The sequence below is a fragment of the Dysidea avara genome, chromosome 6, assembly GCF_963678975.1.
Source record: "Dysidea avara chromosome 6, odDysAvar1.4, whole genome shotgun sequence".
Taxonomy (NCBI): Eukaryota; Metazoa; Porifera; class Demospongiae; order Dictyoceratida; family Dysideidae; genus Dysidea; species Dysidea avara.
This window is the reverse complement of record NC_089277.1, coordinates 23,128,637-23,146,365: the sequence shown is the minus strand read 5'-3', so window position 1 is coordinate 23,146,365 and position 17,729 is coordinate 23,128,637. Positions and strand designations below refer to the sequence as shown.

Below are 17,729 nucleotides of genomic sequence, written 5' to 3'. Positions count from 1 at the left end.
ACTACAGTTTTTCATTTCTTGGCTACAGTGTCTTAGCCTCTGATACCTAGGGGTGAGCTGTATTGATTGTAATTATCCACTAAGTCATACAGTATGATAGTACTATCGTACTGTATAGTAGGGACCACAAAGTGTAACATACATGTAGTTGATCACGTGATTGTACTATAGGTTGCACGTGGATTCTTATTCATTTGATACTATCGTGCACGTGTTACATGGTGTCAGAAGATGGACAAGCTTTCACCGCCGGAAGCACTAAACCTAGACGGGAACATTGCCGACAGTTGGAGACGTTGGAAGCAACGCTTTGATATATTTTCCTTGGCCAGTGGACTTAGCGGAAAGGACGCGAAGATCCAAGCCGCCACATTCCTTCACGTGGCAGGAACTGAAGCACTCGAGGTTTACAATACTTTTACTTGGGAGAGTGACGACGATAAAAGCAAAGTAGACAGAATAACAGAGAAGTTCGACGGATACTGTAACCCGCGTAAAAATGTCACCTGGGAAAGGCATAAATTTAACACGCGAAATCACCAAGTCGGAGAAAGTATTGACCAATACGTGACAGACTTAAAAACAAAGGCACAGAAGTGCAAATTTTCCAATCTAAAGGACAGCTTAATTCGTGACCGCATCGTATGTGGAATTATTTGTGACAGAACTCGCGCAAGATTGCTTAAAGACAGTGAGTTAACCCTACAAAAGGCATTGGATATTTGTAGAGCAAACGAAGCAACAACAAGTCAACTTAAAACCCTTAGTTCATGTGCCACTAATAAAGAGTCAGTTGATCAAGAACTCTTCACTGTTCAAAAACGACGTACAGCCGAGCCACGAAGAACCCAATGTGACAAATGTGGTACTCAACACCAACGCCACCAGAATTGCCCAGCCTATGGCATGGAGTGCTACAACTGTGGGCGGAAGAATCATTTTTCCAAAGTTTGCAGAAGTCGCACCCTTACAAAGCAACACCGCAAAGTCCACAGTGTTGCACATGATGGATCTGACACTCCCGACGACCTCTTTATAGGCATGGTACAATGTACAACCACTAAAATACCAGACTGGAAAGTGTCCATCCTAGTAAACCATCAAAGAACCTCTTTCAAAATCGACACAGGTGCACAGTGTAACGTTATTTCCAGAGGCGATACCACCAACTCAGCTCAATGCCACTACAACAATCACATGCAAGACTTGTTGCATTTGGTGGTGAACGCCTCAATGCGTGTGGCAGAGTTACCATGAAATGTGAACACAAAGAAACCTTTATGTTGTCGACTTTGAAGTTATCGACCAAGAAGTTCCAAACATTTTAGGTTTGGAGACATGTGTGGAAATGAATCTAGTGCAACATCTGGATGCCATCAACAACAATGATACTGATTTCCTGGACTCTTACAGCGATGTGTTTGAAGGATTGGGTTGCATAAGTAACACTGACTATCACATCAAAGTAGACAAAACTTGCCAACTAGTTGTTCACATGCCTAGACGAGTTCCAGTCACTTTGCGGCCCAAGATCCAAGCAGAATTAAACCGTATGGAAGAGCTAGATGTAATGGAAAAAGTTGAAGAAGCCACAGACTGGGTAAATAGCATGGTCACTATTGTGAAACCTAATGGCAGCCTAAGAATTTGCATAGACCCACGTGACCTGAATAAAGCCATAAAGCGTGAACCTTACCCAATGAGCACAATCGAAGAAATTGTCACTAGAATGCCAAATGCCAAAGTATTCTCAGTCCTAGATGCCAGCTCTGGATTTTGGCAAGTAAAGCTAGACCCATCCAGTGCCAAGTTGTGCACATTTAACACACCTTTTGGACGGTACATGTTTAAGCTCCTCCCCTTCGGACTATCATCATCCCAGGACATTTTTCAAAGGATCATGTCAGACATGTTTCGGGACATTGACGGAGTAGAAGTTGTTGTTGACGACCTACTCATATGGGGAGAAACTGATGAACAGCATGACAAACGTTTGAAAAAAGTTTTGGAAAGAGTGAGACAGCGAAACCTCAAGCTAAACAAGAGCAAATGCCAACTAAAACTGAATGAAATTAGTTACATCGGACATATCCTCAGTAAAGACGGCCTGAAGCCTGACCCGAAGAAAACCAGAGCTGTGATAGACATGCCCTGCCCTGAAAGCAGAGAAGATCTACAAAGATTTTTAGGTATGTTAACCTACCTAGGTAAATTCATTCCAAATTTATCTCATGTAGCTTCACCGCTTCGAGCCCTTTTGGAGAAGAATGTAGAATGGCAGAGGCAAACTGAACAACAAAAGAGTTTCACATTTTTGAAAGAATTGATAACCAAAGCTCCTGTCCTCAAATATTTTAATCCTAAAAGACCTATTAAATTATCTGTTGATGCCAGTTCAAAAGGCTTAGGAGCTGTTTTGTTACAAGATAATCACCCCATCGCCTATGCGTCTAAAGCTCTCACGACATGTCAACAAAACTATGCTCAAATCGAGAAGGAAATGCTCGCCATTGTATTTGGCTGCAATAAATTTCATGACTACGTATATGGGATGTCCGTCATTGAGGTAGAGACAGATCACAAGCCCTTGGAAGCCATCTTAAAAAAGCCACTTTACCAAGCTCCGGCCAGACTTCAAAAAATGATTATGTCAATACAAAAGTACCCAATCAATCTAGTATACCGTCCTGGGAAGCAACTAGTAATTGCAGACACCTTGTCAAGGGCATACACGACAGAACCAACAGACAGTTGTACTTCCTTTGAATTTGAGGTAAATGTACTCACTACAATACCTATTTCAGATGATAAACTACACCTATTGCAAACAGAGACTCGGTCCGACCCAGTTTTACAACACTTGATGCAACTCTGTACAGATGGATGGCCAGATGACAGATCAAAAGTTCCGGCCCGGTGTTTGCCATTTTGGACATTCCGCGACCAAATATCTTTTAATGATGGAGTCCTTTTTAAAGGTGAAAAGATAATTATCCCAAAAGCAATGCAACCAGCAATGCTTAAACTAATTCACAGTTCCCATTTGGGCATAGAAAAATGCAAAAGACGAGCTAGAGATGTCGTGTACTGGCCAGGAATGTCATCACAAATTGAAAACATCATCTCATCTTGCGCTATTTGTACCACATACCAAAGATGCAACTCTAAAGAACCTTTACTTCCGCACAGTGTACCAGACTGCCCATGGGCAAAAGTCGGTGCTGATATTTTCGAGCTACAAAAGAAACAATTTCTTGTTTTGGTAGACTACTACTCTGGATATGTTGAAGTAGACCAACTTACTAGCATGACAGCCAATCAAGTAATAGCAATCTGTAAGTCACAGTTTTACAGACATGGAATACCTGATGTCCTGATTACAGATAATGGACCACAATTCTCTAGTCATACATTTCGATGCTTTACCCAACAATATCAGTTTAATCATCACACCTCCAGCCCATATCACCCCCAATCGAATGGAATGGCTGAGAAGGCCGTGCAAATTGTCAAAAGACCAATGAAGAAAGCTGTACATGACAGAAAAGATTTACAATTAGCATTATTGGAGTACCGAAACACTCCCTGGTCTGATGCCATTGGTTCACCTGTCCAACGCCTAATGGGAAGGCGGACAAAAACACTTGTACCCACTGCAGGTGCCTTATTACAGCCTAGAACAATTAATCCAACTACAGTGCAGAAAGAACTTATCCAACGTCGACAAAAGCAAAAATTTTACTATGACCAACATGCAAAGCCACTGAAACATCTAAAAACTGGCGATTCAGTACTTGTGTCAGCAAAAGATGGCAAATGGAAACCAGCCAAGGTCACTGGAATAAATGAAAATGGCCCTCGCTCTTACAATATTATAACACCGCAGGGACAACACTACCGAAGGAACAGAAAAGATTTGAGAAAATTGGCATCCCCTGTTAATACCGACGCAAGTGTTGATGATTTCTTAGATGACCAAGAATATGAATGTGACACAATTGAACCGGTGGTCGAATCCCCTAGAGCATATGAACTCCAGCCACCTGCCGCACTGGCTACAGAACCAACACTACGACGCTCACAAAGAACCATTAAGACTCCAGTGCGGTACGCTGACCAATTTCCATAACTGGACCTTTATACATACACTGCACAATTTATCACTTTGTTTGATTTGAGCACTGTAATTATTATTTAACAATTGTACCAATAACCACAATCCTTTTTGTAACAAGGGAGATGTAACATATATGTAGTTGATCACGTGATTGTACTATAGGTTGCACGTGGATTCTTATTCATTCGATACTATCGTGCACGTGTTACACAAAGGAGTAGGCATGGCCCAAAAATTAACATCACCCCAAAACAGGCTCACTTCTTCTGACAACGATGAGTCAGTATTGGCCAGGTAAAACTAAGCCCAAACAAGCTTTCAGATCGACCAGAAACTCTTTCAACAAGTTGCTACAGATTAAAAAAATATATATATATTTAACGGAATTTTCTACTGACCTACTGAGTAACTGACTGATGCCTTCAGATAAGCATAACTCGATAACAGCTAAGGCTACGGGCTTGTGTTTTCACTGTTCGATGTCACTTTAGCCCGAGAGGTACCTTTTAGCATACCGCAGTATGTACAGTGTTGGGAGTAACGCGTTACTTATGTAACTCGTTACGTAATATTATTACTTTTGTGGTAACAAAGTAATATAACGAAATACGCTATAAAAACAGGTAATATAACGTAAGCTACTTTACTTACAAATGTAATGCGTTACCTAAGTAATATAGTTACTGTAACGAGTCTAATATTACGTAATATTATTACTACAAGTAGCGAAGTTACTAATCTCGTTAGTTATCCCCTGAGTAACGCCTAGCCACAACGAAGTAACGAGGCCTACTGAATGAAGCTTATTCACCAGCTTCTTACTTATAACCAAAATTTGCATATTGTCCAACAACGCAATCATGTCACGTGATAAGGTGGTATTTTCACACGGGACAGCTCAAGGCTGTGAACACAAAGTAATATAATATGTAATATTATTACAGTTACTTTATTTTAAGGGTAATATGTAACTGTAACTAAATAGTTCAGTTGCAAGTAATATGTAATATGTAACTAGTTACTTTTACAAAGTAACTTGCCCAACGCTGAGTATGTACAATGTATTCTTCATGGACTTACCAGTGTCCTTGTTCCTTTGTCTCCCATTCATCTTTACTGACAGCGAAGTGTTGATTTGGTGGCAACACATGATGGCTTCCCTTCGTATTAATGGAAATCATCCGTATTTTCATAGTGCTGTAAGGTGAAATTTGTGAATTTGCACAATATAAATTGCACTGTGCATTTTGTGAATTCATAATTTGTGCAACATTGATGAATTACGTAGGTGTTGTGGCTGACCTCGGTGCTGATAAAGCAAGGGTGACAAACTACAATAATATACTCCCCTGGTTTTGTTTTAGTGCTCACCTGTGAGATCACGAGTCAGAGGTGTAGCTATACCCGGGATGATCTGGGCTTAAGCCCTGGTAATTAAACACAAAGCTGGGTAACTGAGGGCAAAGCCCTAGTAAAGTTTAAGGAGCTCTGAACTTAGCTATGGCCTGTATCCATAGATGGTATATTATTAGCCATATATCGTATATTATTATGGATAAAGTTAAGTCTTATACACAACATAATTGACAGTACTTACTCCCAATTGTTACTTGCACTCTACTGCAGCTAATTTGGTTGGGTCCAGCCATGGAGGTTATTTAAGTCTGGGATGTAAATTAAACCCACAATCAACTATATTCACGTGAGTTGATGATGGCAAAACGTGGATCGTCAAGCCAAATTTTAGCTGTAGGCCAGCTAACCCTTTTTGACTGCCAGAACAAAAGAAAAAAGAAGAGCATTAATAACGATAGTGCTCCCATTATTCTTATAGCGCTCCCATATTCAACTGGTCTCATATTAGCACTTTTCTAGTTGTCCCATGCTATGCTCTTTACTCCACTCTTACTAACAAGTTCTACCATAATACTGTTTGGATGATTTGAAAATCAGTAATTTCCGGTATATATTCTCAGAATGTTAGTATAAGGTGAAAAATATTTACTATTCAGTTTAAAATATATTGCACCATAAATTGCCCACCCCTAGCCAGTTACAAATACCATTATTTTCATACACTGCAGGCTGCTATATGAATTGCAGCCAACTTTAAAGTCTACAGTACAATTAACTACAATTGTGACCAGATCTTGGGAAACCAATCCAAATCGCACCTCAGGCAAAATCAAACTAACACTGCCAGTGGTTAGCTACACTATCATGCTACCTGTTTTGACTGACAGCTTTACTCAAACCTCTGGAGGCTGCATTTCAGAGACGTTCTTTCTGAGCCATGTGAAAGGCTCAAACATGGATTTCTGGCCTTGGTGAGATCCTGGGTTGGCTTGAACCAGTGGTGAATGGCCTGTTTTAGTTGGTCAAACGCTTACTGTGTCCATTCTATTGCATATCAGTCACTGAGGAGCCACTGTGGCCCTGTATCTTGGTGTTCGGGCTTTACAATTGATGTCTATTCCTTTTCCAATCTGTGAACATCCGTGATACTACCTCACACGTCCAACTGCTCCGATTTTCTATCTTATTTGGTGGGAAGCTCTAGAAGCAGCCACAAGTGCTCTGGATGCTTTGAAAGGTAATAAAATAATGCATCTCCTGTAAATTTCAGATGAGTACTCACTACCCTTGGCAAGCTACAGTGGCTTCAAATCTTTAAAACCGTTTATTTCGTAACTTGTAAAGTGCGATTTGTATTGGTTTTCCAAAATCCAGTCACAATTATACTTTTCCTCTATACTGCATACCTATATACATGGCACTGTTGATATACATACCATCTATTATTATTGTAATACACTTCTCAGGTTCCTTCCTAGATTTAACTCGATGGCTGTAGTATTTCTCTCTCTCAATGCTGGAAGAAATAAATATAACCTATTATAGTATGTGCTCTAACAAAACTTAACATAATGTACAAAAGGTTACAATTATAGTGTACGTAAGTTTAAACTAAGGCTTTATTTGAGATGGACAAGGGGAGATTAGCCCTCCCATGACATACTTACGTGTATGCTGCTAACAAAACATTTATCCAAAATAAGGTTCTGAAATATGTTATCTCCCACTACCCATTTGCTTTGAGTGAAAGTCTTACAATAGATTCATATAACACTCACTGTGATTGAAAATGGAGGTTGCATAATTTGTATATATATTATACAGGGAGTGGTTAATTCCTGGGGAAAGTAAATGCCTCATAATGTAGAGCATAATAACATAATTAATGTGAAACTACTGGTGAACTGCACAGTGTTACCTGTAACTAATAGATGTGTTGGAGCACCTCTAGCTAACTACACAGCAAAAGTGAAGCTGGACATTATTGGAGCATTGTATGTGTTAGTCCAGTTGAAATCGGTACGCTTTACAAATAAAACAAGGCTTTTTGGTATATGTATTGCCCTGAAAAAGCAACAAACCATTTTGATATTAAGGTGGCTTGTATAACCTTCTGCAATGTACTACACTTGTTTTGTTTTTCTTTCTTTCTTTTTTTTAACCTACAAGTGTGCCACAAATTTGTGGACTTTACTACTACATACATTTCTTTGTATTGGGTGTAACTACAGCCTCCATTTTCAAACCAGGTAACCGTATTCATGGTCTTAAAACTGCTGACAACAGTTGGAATATCTCCCACTACAGTACTACAGCAGTAGAGTATATTAAAGATTATGGTGTCATGGGAATTCTCATGTGAAAGATTGCAACTTAATGTATATTGTCAGTATAATTATTGAGAATGATCAGTTGGTTAAAGCAAAGAACAAAACACTGGCAAATTAGTATGATTTTCAGAAAATAGTTGTTAGAATAGTGAAACATACTGTCAGTTAAGGTTTGTAATGAGTGGAATGGTAGAGATTGATAATATTTTAACAGTGCAATCACTGTACATGTGGCATGAAAATACTCTAATAGAGCAATCACTGCAATATTAAAATTTCTAATGGAACACCTACACATACTTGCAAACTCAAAACACTACTACAATGAGGCTTGAGCAGAATAGATAAGAAAAAAAGAATTGTTGCAACCAGTAATAAGTTGAATATCAGTGAAATCATTATGTAACCGTCAATATACGCACTTTTACGCAAGTCCACCTAACAATTGAGAGTTCAGCCCTGTGAGTTCAGCCCTGTACAAAGGAGATATATTCTAACATGTTGTCCCAGCTGTAGATTAAGTATTGTCACTCAGGACAGTTTCGAAAATGATGATAGTAAAGCTCTGACCATTCACCTGGTTGAGATACATTGACACGAGTTGCTTTGTAGCATTAATTATAACAGCTGTATCTCGTTATATAGCGGGCATAAAAGCAGGATAGAAGAAAAAAGTTAAATGGCTTTGTAAACAACTCATTATCCCTTTAACCAGCAGAGGTATATTCTAACATTTTGTCGCAGCTGTAGAACAGCTTGGTAGAGGATAAAACAAGCAGTTTATTACACAACGCTTCAGACCATCCATCTGGTTATGATACGTGAACACAATTTGTTGTGTAGTGTTAAATACAATAGCTGTATCTGTTATCCTTTTATAGTGGTATGAAAGCAAAATTGAAGCTTGTTTAGAAACTTTTGCCCACCATTTAATTGTTGTTACTTAATACACTTAAGCGGCTTCACCATGTAAACAATACCAGTGTCTCTTTAATATCACTTTGCTAATTTTACATGAAGATCATGATTTTAACTTACTTAGCTATTTCCTTGTGTGCCTCTCTTGTCTTTAGAATCTCCTTTCTTTTCTTTTTATCTTGGGTCTCCCTTGCCTCCATCTTCAATCTGGCACAAGTGTCACATTTAGCAAAACGGTTATTCTGTAATTAAAATCGACAAACTCCATAAGTATTTGTAATATTTGCAATTGCAAGTGAAGACTAGTAACTGATGCCTTTGGAATTTGGTGACATCAATAATAGTGTTGACCAGTATCAAGGGCTGCATGTTTTTCACAAATCGGCATGTTTACAAACCAACATGTTTAATTATACCTCAGGAGCGGTTTTAGTGGGGTTTCTGAGGTTTCCAAAAATCCCTCTGAGTTGGGCTTACTTCAGAATAGATGTCCAATTTTAGGCAATAGCTCCCAGCAAACCTGTATCAAGATCGAGATACTCTAATAGAGCAGTTAATAAAATAAAATCCTCTTCCTCTAATAAAGCAGTCACTGCTAGGATAATTTTGGCATGATTACATCAATATATCTGATGATCAGTTTTGTGAGCTGGAGGTTTATTAAAATTTTGTCAACTCATGATCAGTACACATGTTTAGATATTTCAAGAATTGTAAAATTAACAACCTTGGCAACATTTTGTACCATGACTGTGGTCACTGCACTCCAGGTGTGCACCCCTGGAAAGCCCTTTTCTAGATCTGCCCCTGTACCTGTTACCCTTGACATGTTGAATTTGCAGAGCACTCATACATGGGCACAGAGGTTGATTCATGCACATCTACAGCAGCATTGATATTGTGTTTCTCAGACATGACTCATTCCATCAACACATCTAACCAGGAAGACAGTTATGTCTCATAAACTCTTTTACACAAACTATTAAACATTTTCTATTGATCCCTACTATAAACAAGTCTTAACTATGAATAATGCTCAAAACTCTTAACTGCTTCAAAGTTTCTTTATGGTGTTTTTAGGTAAAATCTAAATCATTTGTTTGTGTACTTGAGGGACACTCTTTCCTGTTAAATTGCAGGCATTACACCATTAAATGTTTCTGTAGCTTAGATGGATCAGGTTTTTGAATTTTTGTTGTAGTATTCATAACACCACACATTGTAGTGTATTTATAAAAACTGCTTGAAGAACTGTAAACACCGTACTAGAAACTATTTTCACCAGTACTTCAAACTGACAAGAATTAAAATACAAACTTTATTAAAATTTGTGCTAGCTAGGAAAGGAAGGGCTAAAACTAAAGATTCAAGGACTAAAGTTTTGGTAGTTAGCTAGTCTAAGTAAGAACAATACTTGAACATATGGGTTCATACAGATATTGTAACAACAAACGTTGCAGAGCCCTTCCTTTTTTCTTTTTTTTGCGTTGATATTTTCACTGGGATGACAGCATCAGTCAAAGGCTGTTCTTCAGCTGTGCCCTGATACACACATCAACAATATTGTCCCGGTTTTACATCTGGGTGGCTGGAGCAAGTGGAGTAAAGTTTCTTGCTCAAGGAAACAACAGTAGCAGCGAATGTCCCAGCTGGGCATCGAACCCGCAACCTTTCGATTAGCAGGCCAATGCCCCAACCACTAGGCTACTACTGCCTTTCCTAGCTAGCACACTATTATGTAGACCAATACAATATTATTCATGCCTTGGGAATCACGACTGAAGAAAAATTGGCTTTCCACATTTTGTAAAAGGCGCTCATTGATAAGATCATACTGCTATTTTCTCCTAGTTGTGCTTTTAAATCTTCTTTGTATTGCTCATAAATGTTCTTTCTCTTGTCACAGCTTGGAAGGTGTATTTGTCCATTGGTGGGCATCTTGTCACCTACCAACTGGCAGTATTGTGCCATCCACACTTTTGCATTTTCTAATTTTTCGGTAGGCTTTTTTGTTCCTTTATTACCATGTTCTACTATTAAGTTTCCATCTGATACTGATTTGATGGCACGGGAGACTGATCTGGGTGGAATTCGGTAAATAAGTTGAAAACCTGCTCTACAAACCTTTCTTCCACCAACATAATAAGAAATTTCCAGCTTATCATTTACCATACGGCTATTTTCTGATATCTTATCCTGAATCCACAGGCGGCGCTCGTTTCTTGATAAGGAATGGATTTTTCGTTGCGCTGTTAAAATCATCTGCCCTGTTAATTCAAGCAGGCATTCATTGTCACAACACCGAGATGACATTATGTTGGCCACGGCCTCCCTTTCTTCACCAGCTCCAGTATGATTATTTAAGGTCTGTTCCACCTCATCTTCACTCCCGCTAGTAGACTCGGCATATTGTTTGGTTTGACCAATGCGGCTCATGCTGTCACTGCTTCTCGTTCCATCTGGCTCGCCTTCCTCTGGGTCGCTTGTACAATTTGCTTCGGAGTACAAGTCGTGGCTGCTACTGCTGCTGAATTTCTCAAAACGGTCACTTACGTCGCTCAATACGCCTTCAATTGTGCTATCGGAGTCAGTGGATCTTTCTTCACTTACAATCGATGTCCGGGCGGTCCTTATATCGCAAACACTAGGAGATGCAAGGCCACGCTGTCTGTCATCTTCCCTTGATTCATTGTTATCCTCTTCTCTTACTTCAAGCCGACTAGTAGTTAAGTCATAAATGGTGCTGTCTGAGTCTTGGTCTGACGGAAGGTCGCTTTCGGTGCTTGAACTATCACCAGCTATAGACATGCTCCCACCTTTCTGATGAATGATGGTTCACACATTTGGTTCGCACCTGTCGGTAGGCAGGTTACGATGGTCATTCTAGATTATAGCCAATCAAATCTCTACCTCATTATAGCTTCCGTATTTCAGCACCGGATTCGAGGAGCAAGCTGGGTGCAGCTGCGTAAGATTGTCTACTGTGTGATCGGTCCAACTAAATCACCATGCCGAAGAAATGGCATTTAAAAGAAGAAGATGATCGTGTCTTTATATTTTGTGGAAATGAACACCTAAAGTAGGGTCCGCAATCCGAAAAATCAACTTTTACAAATCGAACCCCCTACCATTGTGGGATGTTCATTGTGGTATCCCATTGCTAGATCCACCATGAAACCGGAGGCACGATTGTTGTCTTCACAGAAATATCGATTTTAGTATTTCGTGAGATGCAAAAATATTTTTTTAAATTTCGTGCTCCACACAAAGAACAGGATAGAACTTGCTGCTTAGCTAGATATTATCTAGAGTTAATGTAGTTAAAAAGTACGCACAGTAATAAGCAAATGATTCACTGGGTTCCCGGCACAGGGTTGCTTTCTCTCAAAAAGCAGAAAACGAAACACAAATTTTCGAATTCAAACTGCCCTACCAGCCAAGACAAGAAAAGCCAACTCTTCCTCATAGTGATGTGATAAGGTTGGATGCATAGTCTGTCTATGCTGTTAGTCTGGAAAGGATCTGAGACTTCTCACCATCTGGGTGAAGAACGTCAAAAGTTTCGTGCGTCATTTCAAGGGATTCTCTCAATGGTACCAAAGTGCTTTCCAGTACTTCTGATGCCACACTGGTAACTTAATTTTGTTTAGAATGATGATAAATGATGGATCAAAGCGTTTGGTAGTAGTAGTAGTTGGTGTTTCTGTAATTTCATATGATGCAGTATACCAGCAGCTCACCAGGAGCTCCACCCAGCTCGAATCAAAAATGAAAGATTTTGTGTTTTTTTCGGTTTGTTTTTGGATGTTTTGCAGCATAATGGTGATGTAGGGTGATCTAGTGAAGATTTGAAGCTGCTGTGGAGCGTGAGAGGTGAAGTCAAATTTGGACGATTTTGCTGCCTCCCTTGATGCATAGCTTAGAGCGAGGCTTGGAAGCCGTGGATGAAATAATAATTAACAACCGCTGCTACCAAACGTTCAGGGACATCTTTTGCCATAGTTTTAGTAGTTTATAATTGATGATTGTTGTGGCTGCAGAAGCGCTGGAAATGGCTAGAAAGCGCGACACAATTCTTTGATGCTGCAGAAAATTTTGACGCTCGTCACCCAGATGGTGAGAAGTCTCAGATCTTTTCCAAACTAACAGCATAGACAGACTATGCACCCAACCGTATCGAAATACTATGAGGAAGAGTTGGCTTCTCTTGCCCTGGGTGGTAGGGAAGTTTGAATTCGAAACTTCGTATTTCTTTGTCTGTTTTTTCAAAGAAAGCAACCCTGTGCCGGGCACCCGGCAAATCAGTTACTTATTTCTGTGCGTACTTTTCAACTACAACAACTCTGGATACGATTTGGTCAAGTAGCAAGTTTCATCCGGTCCTTTGTGTGGAGCACGAAATTAAAAAAAAATTTTTTGCATCTTGCGAGATACTGAAAACAATATTTCTGTGAAGACAACAATCGTGCCCCCGGTTTCATGGTGGATCAAGCATTGGGATACTACAATGAACATCCCACAATGGTAGGGGGATTGATTTGTAGAAGTTGATTTTTCGGATTGCGGACCCTACCTAAAGAATCCAAAAAACCTGACCAGCGATTGGGATACGTATTGGATATACTGAAACCAGCAAAGAAGAAGTCTTTTGATGGTGCTACTGTAAGTTATATTTATCAACCACCTAAAATAGCTAGTTAGCTATAGATATACGGGCATATTGGGGTGCAGCTATAGGGTAGTAATCAGTTTAGTAGCTACTGAAGCTTTTATGGCCGAATCAAGCTTTCGATATGTTTGCCTATATCATGCGACACTCAAGCCAGCTACTAGAACAACTAAAATTCACCTTTTTAAGGACCGGTATAGCTAGACCTAGCTAGCTATAGCCGTATACACCTATAGCTAGCTGTTTCTGATCAAAATGTCACCTACTGTATGGCTATGATTATGGAATTAAAAAGTATAGGTATTGTTATTTATTAGTGATGTTAAGCGCAAGCATGTATATGCATGCATGCCACTGAACCGCATGAGGTGTAACTCCCATAGCTGTAAGTTAAAGCTGCTTTCTTGCACGTCTGGTAAAAAAGAACCAGCTATTGTTTCTTGTTATTGTTATGGCTTTACAGCTAGCAGTCTCAAATCATAGTGGTCAATGAAATTTCAGTTTATTATATTCAGCTATCATGCGCATCTGGCAGAACCTGGTCTCGTCAGTATAGCTAGATCACTTTTTTTCTTAATCCGCCCACACACACAAAAGAAAAAGTGGTCTGGCTATGTGAGACTAAGCAAAACCTTAAATGTAGCTAAACTGTAGCAAATTTTTTATACCGGTGGTAGATAGGACTTTATCAGTACTTATCATGAATTTGTATAATAGTAGTTAAATGTCGCATGTGCATGTTGATTGCACATGCCGCATGTGCAATCAACATGCACACACATATGCACACACACACACACACACACACACACACAGTGTTTACAGCATCGTATTGACACTATATAGAATTTTATACACAGTGATATAGGTTTATGTATATTTTAAAAATTATTTCAAATGATCTGTGTTGATGGTGTTGTGGAAAGTACAATGACATCATGTTCACAGATGCCTCAAATATTTAATCAACCTTTCGCTTCCACCTAAACAAAAAAAGTGGTTGAAGTCATGTGGTACATGGTTGTCAACACTGGAGAAGCCTAAAAGTCTTGTCATACCTTACATATTTAATTAACTTTAGACTTCCACCTAAACAAAAAAAAGTGGTTGAAGCTATTAGTGCATGGTTGTCAACACTGGAGAATCTGACAAGCCTAAAAGAAAAGGAGTTGAGAGAATCATTTTTAAATTGACTCTAGTGCAATAATTATATAAGCACACTTAACACTGCATGGTGATTTCATTAATACAAGTGGAACAAAAAATTAGGAATTTTCAATATGAGTAGGGATCAAAGTAATAAATGTACTGAAACAAGAGAGATTATCTACCACCTGAAGTCATGCTAGTACACACGTAATCGCTACTTCAGTTGCCAAGATTTAAGATATAATGGCACTGAAGTAGGGATTACGTGTGTACTAGCATGACTTCAGGTGGTAGATAATCTCTCTTGTTTCAGTACTTTTATTACTTTGATCCCTACTCATATTGAAAATTCCTAATTTTTTGTTCCACTTGTTTGTGTACTTTTTACAAACATTGCATGAATCTTATCTTTTATGTGCATGCAGTTTCTATTACACAGGACACTAAAGTTACTTTTCCAAGTCTTGATAATAGTATTCCCTTTGCCTTTCCGCTGACTCAATGCGAGACTTTGCCAAATCTTTGTTAAATGATGTTTTGGTGGCTTCAGCTGATTTCTCACGTGACGCTGTTACATTTTTGTAGTACTCATTAGCATGACGCTGTGATCGGCATTCACTGCCGTACTTGTCCTTTCTCTCTGAGAGTATAGACTCTGTATGAGCTTCATAGTACGCCCTGTTATTCTCCTTCTTTCTACTCTTCCGTGCCGCTTCCTTCGAAGGCATTGCCGCACCCAATATTGCCTCAGAGAAAACACACAAAGCAATAATAACCACAATACCCTTAGCTAACACTATTTTGCTACGAATTATTTCTAATATCGCTCAAATACTTGAGGTAGATACGTTGTTTACAGCAAAGAAATGCGTTTACAAACGCAAGCAATAATAATTTTTCCGGTTAACTTTGCCAGAAACAAAAGATATAAGTCGCTAAATATATTCACTTACACGTACAAAGCTTCCCGATTGTGAACAGCTCGCTCTTCCTGCTCAAAATCAACTTCGAACTTTCAACCACGTGTATTCGAATATTTTACCGCGAAGATTATGATTACTCTATTTAGCGAGCACTCTTATTGAAATGGACGGCGCTGTACATTGAAGCCATTTGTGGAGTTATTAACACTACCTGTAGTGAATCCAGGACGATGGCGACATTAAAGAACGATGAAAGGTAAGACCCTAGCGCAAGGATTGTATTTCTATCGGTGTAGGAAAGGTTTAATCTATAGGCAAAGCGAGCCGTTTTCATGCAAGAAGTAGGACTGTAGCTGTTGCCATCTTCCCGCTAGGCCTGGCTGAAGGAATCAGTTAGGGAGTCAGTCACTAGAAAATTCGATTAGATAGAATTTTTTTAAAATTCGTGGAAACTCATAGGATGCATTTCGTGTCGTTTTGAAGGCGAAATCGTGCTTCACTTTTGTAATACAATACTGCTGAATCGCCGAGATGGTTTTGCAAGTCTGCTTTTGGTGCGTAATTTTTTGGCGGGAAATCGTGAACCTTGACGATCCCTACCATTAAGTACTACCGTACTTAATAATTACAAACAACTGCACAAGCCATCAAGCTTTAATTTGAATTATATCCATATCTAATCCAAAACAGCCAATCTGTAAAAAAAGTGTGCGGCCCTCAGAAAGGCTATGGTGAAAAAAGATGTGAAATCCAAGGTGGCGGCCAAGAAATAGCTGTGATGGTAGGTTAATGGTAAAAATTTTAATAATGACAATTCAGATAAATTTTGTGAAGCGGCACAAAAATTCACCTGAATTGTCGTTATTAAAATTTTTACCATTAACCTACCATCACAGCTATTTCTTGGCCGCCACTTGGATTTCACATCTTTTTTCACCATAGCCTTTCTGAGGGCCGCACACTTTTTTACAGCTTGGCTGTTTTGGATTAGATTTCATTTCTTTTTGTATTTGTATACCCCAAAGCTTTGGGACTTTTTTAACCTATGTTTTTTTTCTTTACTACAGGAAGAAGAAAAGATGAAGTAGATGTACATTAAATATTTTATCAGTAAATGTACAAATTATATCAAGACTCACGGTAGTGAGTCGCGCGGCCAAGAAACTACAAAGCGCACGCCCAATTAAAAGACGCGCGGCCACTACTGTGAGTTATTTACGTGTAGGGCCGGTTTCGCAATATTAGTCCTAAATTACGCAACATCTCTCAATAGATTTGTATTGCGTTACGTGATAAAAAATCTTTAGGAGTCGTTATCATCATCATCATCATAGTTTTCTTGCGACCTCGCTAAATAAAAAAGTAACCATCGCAAAATAAAAAAATAGGCATATTTCACTTTATTTCTCTACCTTATGTTACAACTACTGTCATGTTATACCAGTCAACCAGTCAACATAGCCGTGTTTGTATAGTCCATCTAGCACTGACATTATCCAATCCTGGTTTGCCTATACGCGTATTTTCTTAAATCAACCTCTAATCCCTACAATAACTTTTAAAGACACGACGTGGACACAAACTCTAATGCCTGATAAACAAGTTGTGACAGCGTGCTGAACCGTAAGTTCCCTAGGGATTGCGTTTTAAGCAGAAATCTTTTAAATTCCATTTAGTACCACACCCCATGCGAGCGTTTATAAATCGCCAGTTGTCTTATGGTTTGAAGAACAAAATCACTAGCGAAGGTGCTTTAAGCATACTCTTCAATTCTCTGTTTACATGTAATTTTTAATAGATTAACCACAAAGGCCGATAAGGTGAATAAAAAAGGAAAATAAATAAAATAAAAAAAAGGTAACAGGTTACCACCTCTATGTAGTGTGTACCGTGTAGCTTGTATTGTGGCTTTCATTAAGTATTATGCACACACAAATGGTGCAACAAAGTTTTGTAATGGATTGCTCGAATGTGGTTGGTGGTGTTGTGGCTCGAATGTGGTTCGTAGTTTGCCAGTGACCATGTATGAGTTGGGGTTGGTCCACACAACTTACACAATATTCAAATTTCATGATGGCCATGATAATTTCTTACCATATGGTAAACATACAACAATGTGTAACAACGTTAATTAACATCACATCAAGACTTGACTAAAAATAGTTCCGACAATAGTGATGATTTCTTGTATGTCAGCATGACGATACTGAGACCTGTAAAAGAATAAGCAGGCACTGAAGTTAACCTTAAATTAAACACTCATGCAA

At 39.0% G+C, this 17,729-nt stretch overlaps 2 protein-coding genes across 16 annotated transcripts in view; one reads left to right on the top strand and one right to left on the bottom strand.

Annotated features, from left to right (window-relative positions):
* Window positions 1-231: 231 nt before the first annotated feature.
* Window positions 232-1,257, top strand: LOC136259332 (uncharacterized). Its single transcript, XM_066052827.1, has one exon. It carries the CDS (start codon window positions 232-234, stop codon window positions 1,255-1,257), a length of 1,026 nt encoding a protein of 341 aa, XP_065908899.1.
* A 16,261-nt stretch (window positions 1,258-17,518) lies between these two features.
* Window positions 17,519-17,729, bottom strand: part of LOC136258579 (uncharacterized) — a 181,643-nt gene continuing 181,432 nt past the window's right edge. For 14 of the 15 annotated variants that reach the window (XR_010702850.1, XR_010702852.1, XR_010702851.1 and 11 more), the window contains one exon: window positions 17,519-17,675. Coding sequence is in view for 8 of the 15 variants with exons in the window: in XM_066051921.1 (XP_065907993.1) it covers window positions 17,600-17,675 (76 nt within the window). In the remaining 7 variants the exon portion in view is untranslated. The remainder of the gene's footprint in view (window positions 17,676-17,729) is intronic. The other variant, XR_010702856.1, reaches the window with a different exon arrangement.